Source organism: Eptatretus burgeri, chromosome 9, assembly GCF_056783735.1.
Source record: "Eptatretus burgeri isolate ZD-2024b chromosome 9, Ebu_testis_v1, whole genome shotgun sequence".
In the NCBI taxonomy this organism is placed as follows: domain Eukaryota; kingdom Metazoa; phylum Chordata; class Myxini; order Myxiniformes; family Myxinidae; genus Eptatretus; species Eptatretus burgeri.
In genome coordinates, this window is record NC_140969.1 from 37,166,341 (window position 1) to 37,184,124 (window position 17,784).

The following is a 17,784-nucleotide window of genomic DNA, read 5'->3' on the forward strand; positions in this document are numbered from 1 at the left end:
TGTCACAAGTCAAGCAACACACAAAGCACGATTGTCACAGACCACGCAGCAGCCTCTAGGGCAAGCAAGGCACCTGCAGGGGAGGGTAAACGTGAGGCTAAAGACAGACTGTATCATCATAGTTTGTGTAACGAAGGACGTTTTTACGGTCAAAATGAAAACGATTTTGTACCTTTAAGCTGATCACATTCCCACAGAACTAAACCAAATAAAATATATATATATATATATATGTGCACACAATATTTAGGGTAACTATAAATAATCACTTGTGTAACTGATCATATGATCCACTTGTAGTTTTAAAAAAACAACTTTATAGACAAGAAAAAACATTTTCATGACATATGCACATTCGGTTGACGTTTGCCTCAGTAGTTTGTTAAAAAATAAATATGTTAACAAATCCAGTGAAATGGAGTGCAAAAAATATATGTTTAGCTAATTTGCTAATGGTAAAAAAAACAACAAATACGAGACAGCGATACAAGTGCTCGGCATCAGAATGCCTTTTTAAAAAACTATATACACCTTTGTTCTCGTCTCACATATATCACCGCAGCCTTGTAAGCAAAGACAAATGTTGAATGACCAGTCACAGTGAGTTGTTTTTTTTTGTTCAAGAGTTAAAAAAATAAAAAATAAAAAAAAACATAACCAAAATCGGCTTCGTACCTTAAGAGGCTGGAAATTGGGAACCATGCAACATGAATAATTTTACATGAGAGATAAGCCGGAAAAAAAAAAACCGATTCGGAAATCACACTTCACCACCAGGAGGCGAGACAATCCAGTGCTAAAATAATAATAATAATAATTAATAATAACAACAAATAAGTAACAGCCCACAATTCTCAAATTGCATCCTTTGACGAAAATAAAAGTCCAAAACGATCAAAGTAATTGGGGTTTTACTCTGGATGTTGGGCAGACATGGTATACCATGCACTGCCTGCCGCAATTCCAGTGCAAACGAATCAGAAGGGACATTCTAGGGGTGTTGATAAATCGAATGAGTGAGACGTCAGTTGGTACCACCTTTCCACGAATGAAACTGGATACACAGAATGGAAATGACGTAATATTGATACCAATCATGATGCGAGTATCAAAACAGCATTCTGCCTCTCGACATTGCTATTTGTTACCACAGGTGCAGAGTTCAGCTGAAACCAAAGCAATAAAAGGTACGTTTTTCTTGGTACCTGCCGCCCCCAGCCCTCACAGCAGAGTCAACCACAGCTACTCACAGCCAGCCTGTGTGGTGGACACACCTTCGAGCACATCGCAGTGAAATTTTCGTATGTGGCGGTAAAGATCGCCAGACTGTGTGAACCGCCGCTCGCACCATTTGCACGCGTGCGGTTTCTCGCGGGTGTGCACCACGGCATGTCGACTCAAATTGTGCGAGTACTGAAAGGCCTTTCCACACTGAGCACACACGTATGGTTTCTCGCCAGAGTGTGTACGTTCATGACGACGCAGAGTGTATGCACAAGAGAATGTTTTCCCACAAAGGGAGCATGTAGGAACGCTTGAGATTGAGGGCTGTGGTCCAGATGCTGGGCTGCCATTGTTGCGGGCCTGGAGAGAACGAGATGACATGTGGCTGCGCCTACGATCCGTCTCACTAAAGTGCGCACTCAGGTGCATTTGTAGAAGCTGCGGGACAGGAAAAACACAGCCACAAAGAGGGCAAGCAAATGCCCCTGCCATGCTGAGGGTGGTAAATGGAAATGCACAAGGAAACACATTAGATCGGGCCTCAGATTCGAGCACACTGTCATTCAAATGAGGGCTTTTCTCAACCCTTGAACAGGACGTCCTTTCATCATAGTCTTTCATGAAGGGCAGTAGTCTGGTGTGTCCATTGGTAGCCTTGGAACTTGCTCTCTCATCTGTGAAAGCTGATTTGAAGTCTTCTTTATACAATTTGGTTACTTCATCAATTGTTCTGTGCTCCTCTTTAATGTGTGTGTCACAATGTTCCATGGCCTCACTATTATTATCAATCTTCCATGCCTGTGCTTCTCCTGGCTTACAAGATAAATCCAAAGCCTGATGCTCGTCTTGACCCATCAGAGGGCCTAATGGTTTGAGCTTTTTGCAAGTTCTCATCTCGTGCGAGCCATGCCATTCATAACTCTCACTACAAAGTCCATTGACCTCATGAAATACAGACTTACGCCTTTGATAGGTTACACCTTCAGAGTCTAAGAGCCGACTTGACATATCAGTTTCTTTTTGCATCTCTTTTCTTAACAGTAGCTGTTGTTTGCAAGCTCTGACGACATCGTACATGTGTAGGTAACTAGCTGCAGTGAGTAGATCTTCCAGAGGGAGCTCATCAAGTCTTAGGTTTCCTTCATACATGAAATCGAGGAGTAAAGAGAAAGCAGAGGGTGTCACAATCTCTGGGTTCAAATGAACCACTGTTGGAGTATCTATACAACTGTCCCAGTCCATATCTCCAGTAGCAGTTTCAGCATCAGTTATGCTGGAATTCCCTTCCTTGGCCTGGCTTTGGTCTGGCTGTCGACAGTTGGAACTTCTGCAAGTCCACTGCCATACATCCTCGACTAGGTCACTACTACAGGGGAAATTTCCTTGATCATCTGATTCTTTGGTCTTATGAAAAGGTTTGCGACTATCACTTGTTTTCCGCCAGTCAGACATGTATCGTTCCCATCCAACGTGTTGTTCCACATGTTGGATACCATCTATACAAGTCCCTCCATTTTTTTGTAGCTTCTCATGTTCTGATTTAGCATCCAAACATATGCACCATTTGCTGTTACCCCTTGGCCAACAATCATCCCTCCACTTGCTCGGGATGTCACAAGAGTCTCGTTGCTTTCGATTCCCCATCTCCGGTGTATTGAACCCTCTGTGCTCACCATCTCGAAAATCTTCGTAATGTGTTGTACGTTTATTGCTGATAATCATTTCTTCCCCTTTCCCCTCAACTTTTCTTCTGCCATCATCACCATGCTTATTCTCCTTTGCTTGGCTTTCTTTCAAACTCTCTCCATTCTTACTCTCCTCATGTTGAGCAGATCCACCATTGAGGAGCCGATGTGGTAACTTTGGTTTGTCACCAGAACTGCGGTAGCAAACGTGGAAATAGAGGCTGCATGCAGCGAGCACTGCTCGATGCACACGAAACTCGGCCACGCCAACGCGTACCGTGCAGTCACACAAGAATCCCCGAAGACGCTGCCGGTGGAGGTAGCTCAGCAGGCGCCGGCTATGATCAGGAAACTCCATATCTCAGTCATCCCAGGCCTGGTGAAAGTAAGAGGGGATTAGGAGATATGGCAGATGGGATTAAAAGGTTTACAGTGGTCCCAGCATGAAGGAAATTCCTGCCTCTTGAATGTTGATAAGTTTCAATGACTGCTGGAAATGCTTCACATAGAAAGAGTATTATAAAGATCGATTTATTATTCATATTTTGCTGAAGGAGAAAAATATGGTGGGTGGTAGGTTGGGGAGGGGGGGGGAGGTGAAGAGGTTAGGGTGATTGCATAGAGATTGGGGTTGGAGGAGATGACTGCAAAGGTTGAAGAAGGAATCTCAACCCAAGAGTGGTTAGGGTTAGGGTTTGGGGGAAAAAGATTGTGCGAAGACGTACAAGGAAACAGGAAGAGGAAACAGCCAATACTACTCTGCAGTTTAAACTGAACAAAATAAATCAACAGGGGAAAAAAACGATTATTATTTTTTCCATACACACAAGTAGGATGGTATTTGGACAGCAGATACCTGATGGAAAACTTTCAGGAATGCTGGCAGTACTTCAACATGCTCTCTTGCATGAGATTACCAAACAGTTGGAAGCAGCCAAAAGAGAAGATGTGGGTGAGGGGGGTGGGGGGTGAGGGGGTTAAAAAAAAACATCTTAACTTTATAATGTAAAGTTGATGTGCTATATATATCTATATATATATATATATATATATATATATATATATATATATATATATATATATATATATATATATATATATATATATATATAGCTGCATGTTTAAAATTCTGCAAATTGTTGCAAAAGGTCGACTTAAAAGTCTTCAAACATTAACAGTTTCTCAGTGTTTGTGTTGTCAATTGTAGATGAAACTCACATCACATTAAGTATGGCAATTAACAATTTCAGTTAACAATCCACAACCTTGCATAGAATGCACAAATAATTCCCAATTGAAACAGACATTGGGGGGGCTTTTGGCTATGTGTCTGCAAGTGCACCGTTTCTCGGAAAAAAAAGATTTGTTAATCCTGTCCACGGCCTGCCTGGAAATTCCCAATTCGAACGAAACGTGACAGCTGCTTCTTCTCGCTATTAATGAACCAAATTATCTGATCCTACATATTAATAATTTTTTTTTTTTTTACAACTACCTTTTGACATCGTGTACTCGTGGAACAGCTGACTGTGCGTTGTTGCCAAAAGACTCGGTTGGAAAATAACGATTCATCTCATCCGTGTCTTACTTCTGTTGGCGGCCTTGCTGACCCTCTATTAAACATCGTCCATTTGTCTTTGTGAAGAAGTGTTGACTCTGGAGTTTTAGCTTTCATTGTTTTCATGTAAGTTACACATGCTATCACCTTTACATTTTGAAAGGAGAAAGGGAAACGATGCAATGATTGTCAAACATATTCAGACAATGCAATGCATTTCCGCTAATTCATTAATACTATTACATTGCAACAATTCACATCACTTTTCATAAAGCTCTCGTATAATTAAGAAACTGAAAACACAAGTTATATTTTATAGATCCCGATTCAAAATTTGCAATTTTTGTCATTTAAATTATTCCACTGCATAATTTTAAAAAGGACTATATACTCTGTGTGTGTGTGTGTGTGTGTGTTTATATATATATATATATATATATATATATATATATATATATATATATATATATATATATATATATATATATATATATATATATATATATATATATATATATATATATATATACACACACACATATATACAGACAAACATACATACACAAACACACACTTTCAGTATTAGTGTGAAAATTTTCTTGAGGTTTATCCAGAAGACTCAATAGCTCAGTGGGCTGTCGCCGCATTAGCGATGATGTCCATGGGTTCCAAGTCCTGGGTTCAGTCAGAACGTTTTTCACACAAGACACACGCAGGAATTTATTCCTGTTTTTTAAGTTAAAAAATATATATATACATATATATATATATATATATATATATATATATATATATATATATATATATATACATACACACACACACACACACACACACACACACACACACACATTGATCACAGAAACATTGGGAGATCCTTTGAAACACATTGTTAGTTTAACGGAGGCGGACACTTTGAGACTTGAGAGGACTCCGTTCCACCTCCTGAAACATGCAAATGGCAATAACAACCAAACACACACACACACACACACACACACACACACACACACACACACACACACACACACACACACACAGGTGGATACTTTAAGACCTGGTAGGTGTCTGTTCCATCTCCTAAAACCCACACATATGTGGAGGCAGCAGTCAGCAAAAGAAACTTTGACGCACACACACTTACATACATATACGTGTTCAGTGTCCACCCACACATATGTATATATGTATGCAATTATATACACACACCCAAGAAGGTGGATACTTTGAGACCTGGGAGGACCCCGTTCTACCTTCTGAAACCCGCATATACAAATAGCCAACACACACACTTAAGTTTACTCTTGATGCATGCCATTTTACCATCCAACTATAAGTAGTCGCTCGAGCGTGCACCAACGTGACAGTCCTTTATCTTTATGACTTGAGTAGTTATTGAAACCCGTGATATAAAATGGTGATCATTCTTACTTTCATTAAAATAAAATAAAAATCGCACCACACACAATGAAGCGGTTATTGCAAGAGTTGTCTGTGACGTGTTGTGCACGCACTGTATCTAACTTGGCCAAAAAAAATATCTTCCCCTTTAACAACTCTGAAACGCGAAGCGAAAAAATATTTTTGACACCGATTACAGCTAAGACGATGTACACATGAACGTGCTCCCCACTGGTCTTGAAGACCCGTTGAAGGAACTATAGAAGTTCTTACATAATCCACACTACCTTTAAGACATTCCTTTCCAGCTTCCATTAAAATGACAGACCCGAGCTGTGTAACAGACAAAAAAATGAAACACTATCCTTGCAGTTTGTTTTCATCACGCGGCTGGCCCAGATAACATGTGTTGTACATGGGGGTGGGTATAGGGGGCACTGGGTAGGGGTCAGAGGGTGCGTGGACATGTGAAGGGAGGAGGTTTCGGCTCTATGGATTCAAATAACGAATGGAACTCGAACCTTGCGTGTGCGGAACCTGTGGCCATCAGAAGCTCAGACGAGACAGAGGAAGTGTGCTCTCCGTCTCCTCTTCCCAGCGTTTGGGCAGCGAGTCGCGTTATGGGAAGTAGCTCTTTCTCTGAGGTTCCTCATTTCTTCACCACTGTTTCCTTCAGATACACCTGTAGGTTCAAGCTACAGAATCTATACAACAACTAACCATCAAGCGGAACACCCACGAGCACTCTTGGACGTCAGACAATCTTCCATAGAGATTTCGTCACATGAGTAGTGTGTGTCGCCAAGACCCGTTCCACAATAATGCGATCGCAGCACTCCCGAGTGCTTGGCGTGGACACATCAGCATGCATGAAACGAGGCTTGGTAAACACAGCTACTGCCACTGCTCACATGGACCTCCAGCTGCGCCGCTTTTATGCACCCATATGTTAGTCAATGTTCACCAACACACACTCTAAAGCTTCCCATTCCATCTCACCCACCCACTCCGAATCTTAACAACCCACAACCTTGATCACTTAAGCCTTTACAACCAAGGTACGTCGACACCTCGTCCACCCGAAGAACCACTTAGTTAGTCTTTGGTTTAAACGATCAGAAAGGCAAGGGAGCGCAAAGCAATTGAAGCAGTTACTGCATGGGTTGTAAAGGTCTCTCTAGATCTCTCTACAAAGCCAGAGCGAAGTATTCCATGACAAACCGTCTTCGTGACCTTCCAGACAACCTCTTACGCATTCACGTCTATGAGCGACCATTATCGATGTCCATTCCAAATGTCCCTCTGTTGATCCTTGTCCAAGCCAGCGATCTCCTTCTACATTTCGAGTGATGGCACGAACACCTGGCACACATCGACAGACATCGCATGCACAACATGCGACCGGTGTGCTCCCGGAACCATCAACAGGCAAAGAAACTTTCTTTCTCCTCTCCCGGTCACACTCTTTTTCCACTTGTTGGTTGGCATGGTTTGGTCCTACTCATGTTCGCGTGATGGGAATATAGATTTGAGGTGTGGGGAGTGGGGGGGGGATTGGTGAGAAGGTATACTATGGGGTGGGGGTGATTGAAAAACGATGAACGCGTTTAAGAGTTCAGCAAACATATCATGTCAATTCATGTGTTTATGGGGCGGGAGGGTGGAAAAGGGGGGGGGGATGCTTTTAGAAGAAAAGTGCAGAAGAATCGAGGGAGGAATGGAAGGAGTAAGTTGATGAAGGACAATTAGTTATGGAAGTAGGATGACAAAGGAAGGTAAATTAAGAGGACGCAGTACGAAGAAACGAGAGAGAAAAGTGAGCAAACACGAGTCCGGTGAGTAGTAAACTGCATTCCACGGGAGCGCAGGCAGAGCTTACAGAGCGCGGGTGCTGAGGAGTGCGTCGTGGCTGGGCTTGGAGGAGCCGAGCAGCTTGGGGGAGTGCGCTGGTTGAGCAGCGGCGGAGCCAGATGTTGAGGCTGGGAGAGACGCGGCGTGAGCGAGTCGGGTGGGGAGGGGTTCTCAGCCACAGGTGGGCGGGGGGGGCGGAACGGAGGGGAGGGACGCGCATCCCCAACGCTCCACCCTCTCGTATCGTGAGGGCTCGTGTAGGAGGCGAGGAACCTACCTCTTGGCGGTGTCGTCAGGGCAGAAGCACTTTAACTGGTCGGACTGCTGAGCGGAGAAGGAGAGGATGGATCGCTGGAGAGAAATTCCTGGTGGCTCTTCCTTCCTTACCCCCGTACACGAGTTCCTCCTCCCCCAATCTCTTTTGAGTGCCTCGTACACACGTGTGTGCTTCGCAAGGTTTTTATTTTTTTTTTTACTAGTAATGCCTGTAGGATGAGAACTGAAAATGGACCTTGTATAACACGTTTCTCAACAAACTGAATTCACTGGTCAGTGCTTTTGCTATTCAAATTCGAAGACCACGACCTATTATTATTTTTGTGTATTTATTTTTTACACATTGATCGAAGGCTCATGGAGGAGCTTGTACATAAATCACATTCAGGACAAAGATATTAGTACACATCCAAATACTTTTTCATGACTTACAAGAACTTTAGTAGATAATGGAGAAACATGTGTAGTATATGGGATTTGATATGGGGCTCCCTGCATCATAAGCCAGGGATTCGGATGGGAACACTTACAGGTCAGCCAAATCTCTGACAAACGTTATGGGCATGTGGTTCAAATGAACCCTGAACTTGAGTCAAGTCATGGATCAGATAAACCCCCCCCCCCCCGTTTCGGGATTAGATCCCTCTACCCCCACCATATCCATACATATTGTATAGAATGGACGGATTTTGACCTCCCCACCCTCCATCCCGCAGACTCACTTGCCCTCCCCAGTGTGTTTCCATAGACATAACCTTACGCTACTTTTGCCTTCAGTTTTGTCTCCTACAAACTTCCATCGCTTTTCTCTCCTACTCCAACCCCAATCCCACGACCATCGTTAATCACACCCTTTCCCCTTTACTCGCTTCTCTCAATTTCCCATTTTCTAATGAACTCACCGGACAACCCCTTTGCGTTGGAAAACTTGTCGACGAGCTCAAAATCATTATGTACAGCACAATAACATCACAATCTTTTGATGCATTTCTCAAATGAAGCAGGTGTTTCCATCATGGAAATAAAGGCAATATATATTCAGGAACCTTTATAATACAGAACGTTCTCCACCACACAGGATAAAAATTGTAGGATTATTTGATCCCCTATAAAATATAATTTAAATATATTGCTTCCCAGTCCATTTGATTTGTTATCTTGCAGTTGGCTCATCATACACTGTGTCTCAAGCATCATAATCAAACATGCCATCTCTTAAGAACACAGTTTGTAATTATGTAATTAATCTTATACTCCTACTACTAATATTACTACTACTGGATGTTTCAAAAGTAACAGTGCACTGAACGAAATGCTTACGTTTCATGTGTTCGTTCATCTTAAAATTCTTTTAAATCAAATCTCCTGTTACCTCTGATATGCCGCTGTTGTACTTGACAATAAATAGTTTTCTCTGAAAAACTTTTTTTGCGCAAGAGGTGTTAAGTTTCTAATGCACCGTTTCTTTTGAAACACCCTGGACTGAATCAACGGTGGTACTATTACTAAGACTACAACTACTACAACTTAACTTTTTTTTAATGCACCCACTTCTTCCACCCTTCTTGTGGAGTCTGCTGGGTACATTTTAGAGCCAAGCTTTTCATAACTGGCAAGCCAGGCCTGACGTTTCACTGAGGGCAATAACTCACGTACCCTTCACGAAAGATACAGTGGGATCTCTGAGGTCCACAAATAAGCAGGACTGGCAGACGAGTGCTCCAGCGTATTGGCCTTCCGAGGGATGGTGCACACATTGCTGCCCCACTCTGCATGTGAAACACCATGGTGGAAGCTTACATCTGGGTGGACATTCAAACCCAGGCTTGACAGCTCAGGCTAACGTGCTTACTTCGAGGTTATCGTTCCAGCCAGGCCCGGATTAAGGCTACGAGGGTACTAATGCTAATAGGAGGGAAGAGCCGAAGTAGGTACTACATATTGCATAAAACTTCATAAATTCATCAAACTAACCTATTCCAACATAAATTTCCCAAAGTCTAAAATGCCGATCAACCCATCCGCAAAACAAAGACTACGATTGGTGATATGTTCCTTCTCCTTAACTTTTCAGTTTGCTTTACCTTAACCAAAATAGGGAAGCAAACAAAGTCAAAGAGGCTGATCCTTTTCATCAGGTGCAGAAGGAACGTTCACTCGTGCTGGTCATCGCCTGGACTCCACTCGATATACGAGGAGCAAAAAAAGTCCTCAGAGATGGTGTACCTTTCAATGACGCATCTTGTCTTTGCCGCCTTTGTTCGGCTTTCTTTAGTTTCTGCCAACCTTCTTTCTCAGACATACTGGTCAATCAATCATCAATGCACAAAATCGGAAAGAAAGAAAAATGAGAATCGAAAATTTGAGGACCAAAAAAAATATGAGGGCCTCAGGCTCTCACCCCATTGGCCTATGGGTTAATCTGGCTTTACTCCCAGCACTTAATTCATTCAGAAGTATGTATATACAGTACAATATACGAATATAATAAGTGACTTGTTTCTTTGTCAGGCATTTTCTTTGATTTTTATACAATTCCAAGCCCCTAAGCCAATTGCCAAGAAATTTGCTGCACCACCATTATTATTATTACCATTATTACCATTATTACCCTGCACATGCGAAGCTAAAAGAGTGGTTAAGCAATTGGTTTACTTCCATCTGTCTGTCTGACTGTCTGTTTACAAATGTCACTTTATGATCAAAGAACACCTTGCCTTATATTGAATGTTTTATTTTAAACACAATGGAACATGAATCAGAAGATGAACATTTAGTTTCGCAGAACTTTGGCTCTGAATTTGTCCCGATTGCACATGAGCAGAGAAGAGTGAGGTACTGTAATATTTTTACTCTGTCTGCCGGTCTGGCAGTCAATCAAAATTGAAAATCCTTCCAAACAGGAAATTTACTGCTTTTAAGGACATCAAAAAGGACACAAACAACAGGCACGAATAACTTATGTAACGTGTTAAATGAGGTGGTGTAAAAGACGATGCATGAACAGCGGTAAAATTCTGAATTTTTATTGACAACCTAAATGTTTTATATTTCATTTTTTATATTTCATTCATATAAAAATTTTATATTTCATTTCAATTTAATTATATAGTTGAACATAGTAGAACACAAATCGGTTTTGGTACTTTCAAAACCCTTCCGTTTAACAGTAGTTGGACAAAATAAAATTTGCCACTCGTTGACCTCGTCCATGTTATTGTTTCTCAACACAGCACAGGATAAGGTGTTCTCGGAACTCTCTCATTGGAACATGTGCTAGCTCAACCTCACAATAAAAAAATTGCAATTATTAATCATATCGATGTTAAAACAATAAATAATGGCACTCTGGCCAATCGGAGGGGAGAGTGGTGGAGCTTGGCTTACGCATCGACATTTCCGCATCACGTTGAAATGTGAATTCTTTATCAGGAATCAAACCAATTGCATTTGCTCATTTATAATCTGTATACAGGATGGAAATGAATATACAAAAGTTCTGCAGTCACCACAAGACTACACCGAGTGTAAGAAAGTCATTGTCGCACGATCCTACACGACCAAAAACAAGGAAATACAGCCATTTGGCCAATCATTGCCGTATTTCACTCCTGGGTTAATTTCCTCAACAGCCTTAAACATCAATCTTCTTGATGTTTTGCTAAAGTCTAAATAATCCAATCTTGATCGGGTGACCCAACTTGTCTGTTATAAAGGCTCACGTTTGATTCGCTAAATCTTTAGTAACCTCCACCATTGTAAAATTGGACTCGTTCAGTAAACCTAGTCGTGTATTTTTGTTTTTATTAAGCATCATGCCATCAGTGACGTAATTCGAACTACTCAGTACTCAATCGGACTTCCAGCTACACCCAAAACAAAAACCGTAGAAAGTTATCAACATATGGAATTTTGGCGTCAGAGCTGCGCGATTATCGCCATGTTCGCAAGAAAAGAATTACCCACAATGAAAGAAACTTTTTCCGTTCATTAAACATCTGCCTTCCAACGTGCGCCTTATTGCAACGCGAATGTTCAAATCCAGTTCGTGCTTTGAAATTACTTTGCACTCTTTTTAAACGTCTATTGAGACTATTTTTGGCCAAATGTATCAATATACAAAAACGAAATCCACTGCACAAGGGGGGACTGTTTACCGGTATACCATCCACTGAAAACCGGGGAACAATTTGGTTTTATCGACCGCTCCACTTCAAAATATGAAGAAGTGTAAGGTTGGAAAACGAAATCCTAGTTGATTATGTGATTATAAACAGCCATCCATCAACCTTTATTACCCAGCCATGAGTATTTGAATAGTATTTTTTTATTATTGAGGGTATAGCCCCAAAGACACATGATGTTAAAGGTGCAGCTGCACAAAACGCCATGCCCTCCGCTAGCATTGTTGAAGTGGTGACTTCCATGTCTTCCTTGGTTGCTTTGTGGGATGTCGTGAGACAGATAAGGATGGTGTAAAACACTCTACTAAATGCTAGTTGTATTTTTACTTCCCAAAATTTCATCGCCAAATTCAAACCCATATCGGCCCACACACCCTGCCCCCTCCATATTTGCCCCCCTTCCCTCTTATATGGTTTCTTTTTGTCTGACTCCGAAGATCACAAATGCAAACTGACACAGATTACATTGGTTCAGGCCCTGCAATGAATGCAGAACAAGCAATTGGAGTGGGAAGGGAAAACCGAGGAGAACCAAGGAGATGAAGATGGATTTTTAATCTACTTCAATACACAATTTATAGCTACTACTAACATTACAGCAGCACTGTTGAAAAAAGACTGATGGAACCCCCCCCCCCCCCCCACTGGCCCAAAACCACTCCAAGTCCCTGCGAATCAACCCAGTCGTACCCCTCCCAACCTTCCCCTGTTCCGATGCTTTTTTTAAAAAAAACGTACAATGTAAAATCCTCTGTTAATAAGTTCCTTTTCTTGCAGTGGTTGTGCTTTCAAAAGGCCTAACGACAGAGATGTCCTCTTATTGCCTGAGAGACTCTGAAAGTAAAGATTTGCCTTTGTTATTCAGCACCGGCAAATACTCTGCCAGAGCATCAGGAATCATTCCCCTTGCCCATAGTTTGATATCTCATAAACTGCTGGCTGCACTTCCTTTTGTGGCTCAACAATTCCCAAATAAAATAATCTTGGTGAGCAATGGCTGTGAAACATGGTGAGTATGCCAAAAAGCCCCTCAACATGAATTGAGGGAGGTATTGGCATGTAGGTTCAAACAAGGCTGCTTGATAATTATGATGATAATCATGATCGCAATTTGGAAGAAAAAAAAATCCTTGCAAATTAAATATCCTGATAAATTAAAAGAATTTGGGAAGCTTGGCCCATCTCTGACCATTGTGAGTATCTCATTCTGAGAACATTTGAACGCCCCTTGCCAGCAAAGGCAGAACACGGCCCAGAACGGGCATCGAACATCCACAGCAGCTTGCAATACGACTGAATGCCACCCTTTCCAAATGAAGTAATCGTGTTGGTATTCTTGGGGTGTGATTATTGGAACGTGTGACCCATCAATAGCTCAACACACTGCAGCATTTCCCACGTTTCAGCAAAGTGTTCTGAGCTGGGAATGGGGATGTGTAAAGGCATCAAAAGTGCTATCATTGCCACGCACACATCCTGCACGTATTTACCCATTGAAAAGATTGGGCAGTACCAAACGTGTCCCATACACTACTGTATCGACTGAATCGGTTGCAATCATTTTCACACTACCACTGTTTCTGCACAGATGTGCGTAAGCGTACTCGGATTTCTCGCAGTTGCAGTGCTAATGTGACTTTTCTACAGATATAATCAACGGTTTCCATGTACATCCAAAAGTTCTTGACCCACTGCTCAACAGTGAAAGTTGGCAGAAACTCTGCCCCATCAGTCCGCAGACATCGTCTGTCTATACACAGAATGTATTGTTGTTTGTACGAGTTGATACGTTATAATAATTAATAAATGACATGTTCCCTTGTAAGGAGCTTTTGACACAGGAGGGAGGAGGCCATTAGACCCATCAAAACCTGCACCATTATTACCAAACTATGGTTCTTTGTCCGTGCTCTATCATTTTGAATGCTGATCGTCAAGCAAGGAAGCAGCACGTACCATTTTAAAAGTCTTTGGTGTGACTCGGCCAGGGTTCGAACCACCGACCTTCCAGATTCAGATCAGATGCTCGAAGCATTGCACCACCGAGTCTGGTTAATGTTCTCGTGTGTTATGTGTGTTATTTGTCCTTGTAGCATCAAGACACACATTGCCAGTATGTAAGAAGCACAATGAATGGAAGATATAGTTGGTAACTTGCACAATCTTTGTGAAAAATAACAGTGGTTCAGTGATATAAAGACAACCTCACCATACCAAAACTATTATTCCTACACTCCCCTTTTAGGGGACATTTGGAGAAGAATCCTCCAGCACCACATACTATTTATTTTTTTCATCAATATTTACAGGAAAACCATACAAGTCATCCAATGACACGAGCTCTCCATCTTTATCACTATCCCCAGCATCAATCCTTTGATTTGACACCTCTGTTAACATTGTTTCAATCTGGGTTGTTGTTTTTTTTTTGGGGGGGGTCGATGCAAAGTCAAGGCGAGTGAAGAGCTGGAACAAATAATGGATCAGGACAGTGGAGAGAGGGGGGGAAACACCAACAGCAAGATTGAAGGACAAAATAGAAGGAGACTTGGACAAATACGGGATGTGGGGAGAATGATGGGTAGGTGGAAGATAGACAAATCAGACAAGACGGATTGAGCTGCAAACTCTCAGGAAAGAAAAAAATGGAAATTTGGAAAGAGGTGGGATTATGGGGGGGGGGGAGTAGTTAATCGGGTCGAACAGATCATGGTTTGGAATGGGGGATGATCTGGGATGGTGGTGAACAGCTGTTTTGAAGACATGGAGGGAAGAATGAGAGTGAAGAATGTGAAGAGAATGTAGCAGTTGGTTCCACAGGTAGCATTAAAGAGGAACGAATGAGTGGAGGTGAGCAGTGATCCTGGATTTAGAGTTTCACCAGAACATGGGTGCCCTGCAGAAACCTGGGGAGGCAGGGGACAAAGAACAGAAATAACAGAGGGTGCAAGATGAGAAAGGAGGTGGTAGAATACAGAGACCACTGACCTGTCTGTGATGTGAAAGTGATAATCCCATTGACTCAGCTTAATCACTGGAGATTCCACTTGTCTTAAGCTTGATGTCTTGATGTTTCTATGATGTCAAGCTGAGCAAGATGTGAAGCAGCGGTGCCAGCCCATAAGGTAGAGGCCTTTTAGGTTTGCATGATGAAGGCCTTGTAAGTGGTAGTTTGCACAATGGAGGCCTTTTCTCATTGTCCTCCCTCCATCAAGCTGTGGATGAAGGCCTTTTAGGTGGATAGAAGTTCAGGTGTGCCAATAAAGTACTTTGTACGATGGAAGATACCCAGTCGGCATCTGGCTTTGGAGGTCAACTTATAAATTTGGTTTACCCAAGAAAGATCATGGCTGATAGTGAGACCCAGGAGTTTGAATGACTGAACTTCCTTAAGAGGATTTTTAAGAAAGTTGAGAGGAGGGTTTGCTTTCTAGTCCTTTCAGAGAGAGAGAGGGTGAGAGTTAGAGTGTGAGATCTCGTCCTTTGTTAACATTGTGGATGGCATGCTTATAACTCCCTTATATGTTTGATAATGGTGTTTTCTCCTTGTCCTTGCTTGCTCCAGTTCTTTCTGCAGCTCATTGTGAGGTAGGTGTCCATCATGTAAAGGCACCCAGTTAGCAAAAAAATAACAGAAGAAGAATGATATTTGAGAGAATGAAAGGAGGGTAAGAAGGCATTAGAGGAAATGGAGAGAAGGGAAAGACATTTGGAATGATACGAGGTATATTTTAGAATTAAGGAAAGGAAAGGTAAGAAGCTGGATGGAACACAATGTTTTGCTGCTGCTGCTGCTGCTGCTGCTGCTGCTGCTAGTACTACTACATCAACTCCAATTAATTCCATCCTCCTATTGGTTTGGCTGAAGGAGACGTTCGGCCCATGTCTTTCAGGAACTGGACGTGATGTTCGGCTGCAGTTGATTTGGGCAGGTATTTGTAATTTGTTCAGGGTTCCAGCATCAACTCGCCTACTCTTCACGAAAATCACCTTGGAATAGTAACTAATGAGAGCATAGTACACCCAGCTTAACATCCATCTGAAGGACGGCGCACAGTGTGATTCAACACCTGTACAGCAGCAAGCAATACAACAGTTCAAGGATGTCAGAAATGGTGAGGCAAACAGGAGGCAAGTACCCTCTAAAATTTTTGTGGGGCCAAAATGGTTCCCTCCTGTAATTTTTTTTTGAGGGAGAGTTGGGGGGGGTGAAGAAATAAAGTGATAAAAAGGTGAAAATATATATATATATATATATATATATATATATATATATATATATATATATATATATATATATATATATATATATATATATATATATATATATATATATTGGGTACCCTTCCCATGGCGAACTAGAAGAACACTTGTTGGAGCAAACAACCTCTGCCATGTAATGCCTGATACACAACATATTGAGTGCAATACATGTTTGAAATATCATGCTATATAGTGCTATATCGTTTTTGGCCTGATCTTTCAATGGTGAAGAATCACTTGAAAATTAAATAATTCTTGTATCCAGATCCGGATTCGTATCTTCACCAAAATCTAATCCGTTCGTCCTTGTCACACACCAAACCTGTCCACAAAATTTCCACCGGATCCGTCAACAACTTTTTGAGATATCCTGTATACAAACAAACAAATGAAATTGCTCGTTGAGCAAGGAATTTCTGGAATAACTTTGTCATATCTCCATGATCTCTTCAAAAACAAAAAACTGGAAATCAATTTGATTCTTATAAGTCGATAGTGCTACTGTTTAATGAGTTATAGCACTTAGTTTGGTCATGATCATAACTTGGAAGTCAATCGGACTTGAAATGGCGTTTTTATCGCAATTTGAAATTTTTGACCCGACCCCCCCTAACATTCGACCCCCGACTGCTAAGAAGGGTGTTGGTGTGACACCCCAATGAGACATATGGTTGGATGCAGAATTGGAAGATGCACATTTTGGATTTGGTTTGAAGTTGATACGACCATTTTAGCGGACGTTATTGCGAAAATAAGAATTTCGGTTTTTCGGTAACCTTGACCTTTGACCTAGATTCACCAAAAACGACAAGTGTCTAAGTTGGACCATGGCCGACGTCTGTACCCAGTTTGGTCATGATCGCTGAAACGGTGTGGCTGCTATAGGGTAAACAAACACACAAACAGACAGACAGACAGACAGACACACAGAATGACACACACAACCGACGAACATAATTGCCGAAATCTGTAGGATTCTGGCAATTAACAATCAGACAAACAGAAAGGGGTGAAAACAATCTCCTTCACCGTTGGTGGCGGAGGTAAAAAGTACACTCTCCATGGAAAAAAATGTCATTGGGATAAACATTTGCATGAGGAATATCTGTAATTTTTTGGGAGTTGTTTATTGTCGTCCCAATCCTGAAATGCTTATGGCACACCTGCAACAGTTTATAGTCGGGTTGGGAATCTAACCCAGGTGAGATGGCCCAAAGGTGCGTGTGCTTACCTCTGCACCATTTGTCAAACTTGGAGCACATTGTTGAAACACATCCTCAATCAAATTCACAAATGTACAATAACTGTACATTTATAAACGATGAACGGAAATGATATTATT

At 41.7% G+C, this 17,784-nt stretch overlaps 1 protein-coding gene across 5 annotated transcripts in view; it reads right to left on the reverse strand.

Annotated features, from left to right (window-relative positions):
- Window positions 1-243: 243 nt before the first annotated feature.
- The window catches only part of LOC147019917 (zinc finger and BTB domain-containing protein 18-like), a 58,886-nt gene continuing 41,345 nt past the window's right edge, over window positions 244-17,784 (reverse strand). Inside the window, exons 1-3 of one of the 5 annotated variants that reach the window (XM_085894757.1) lie at window positions 7,748-7,856; window positions 3,766-3,811; window positions 244-3,285 (exon numbers count right to left, since the gene is read on the reverse strand). In XM_085894757.1, the coding sequence (XP_085750883.1) occupies window positions 1,243-3,267 (2,025 nt within the window). In that variant the 5' untranslated portion in view covers window positions 3,268-3,285; window positions 3,766-3,811; window positions 7,748-7,856 and the 3' untranslated portion in view covers window positions 244-1,242. Of the gene's footprint in view, window positions 3,286-3,765; window positions 3,812-6,389; window positions 7,727-7,747; window positions 7,903-17,784 lie in introns of those variants that run through there. The other 4 variants (XM_085894758.1, XM_085894755.1, XM_085894756.1 and 1 more) reach the window with 4 other exon arrangements.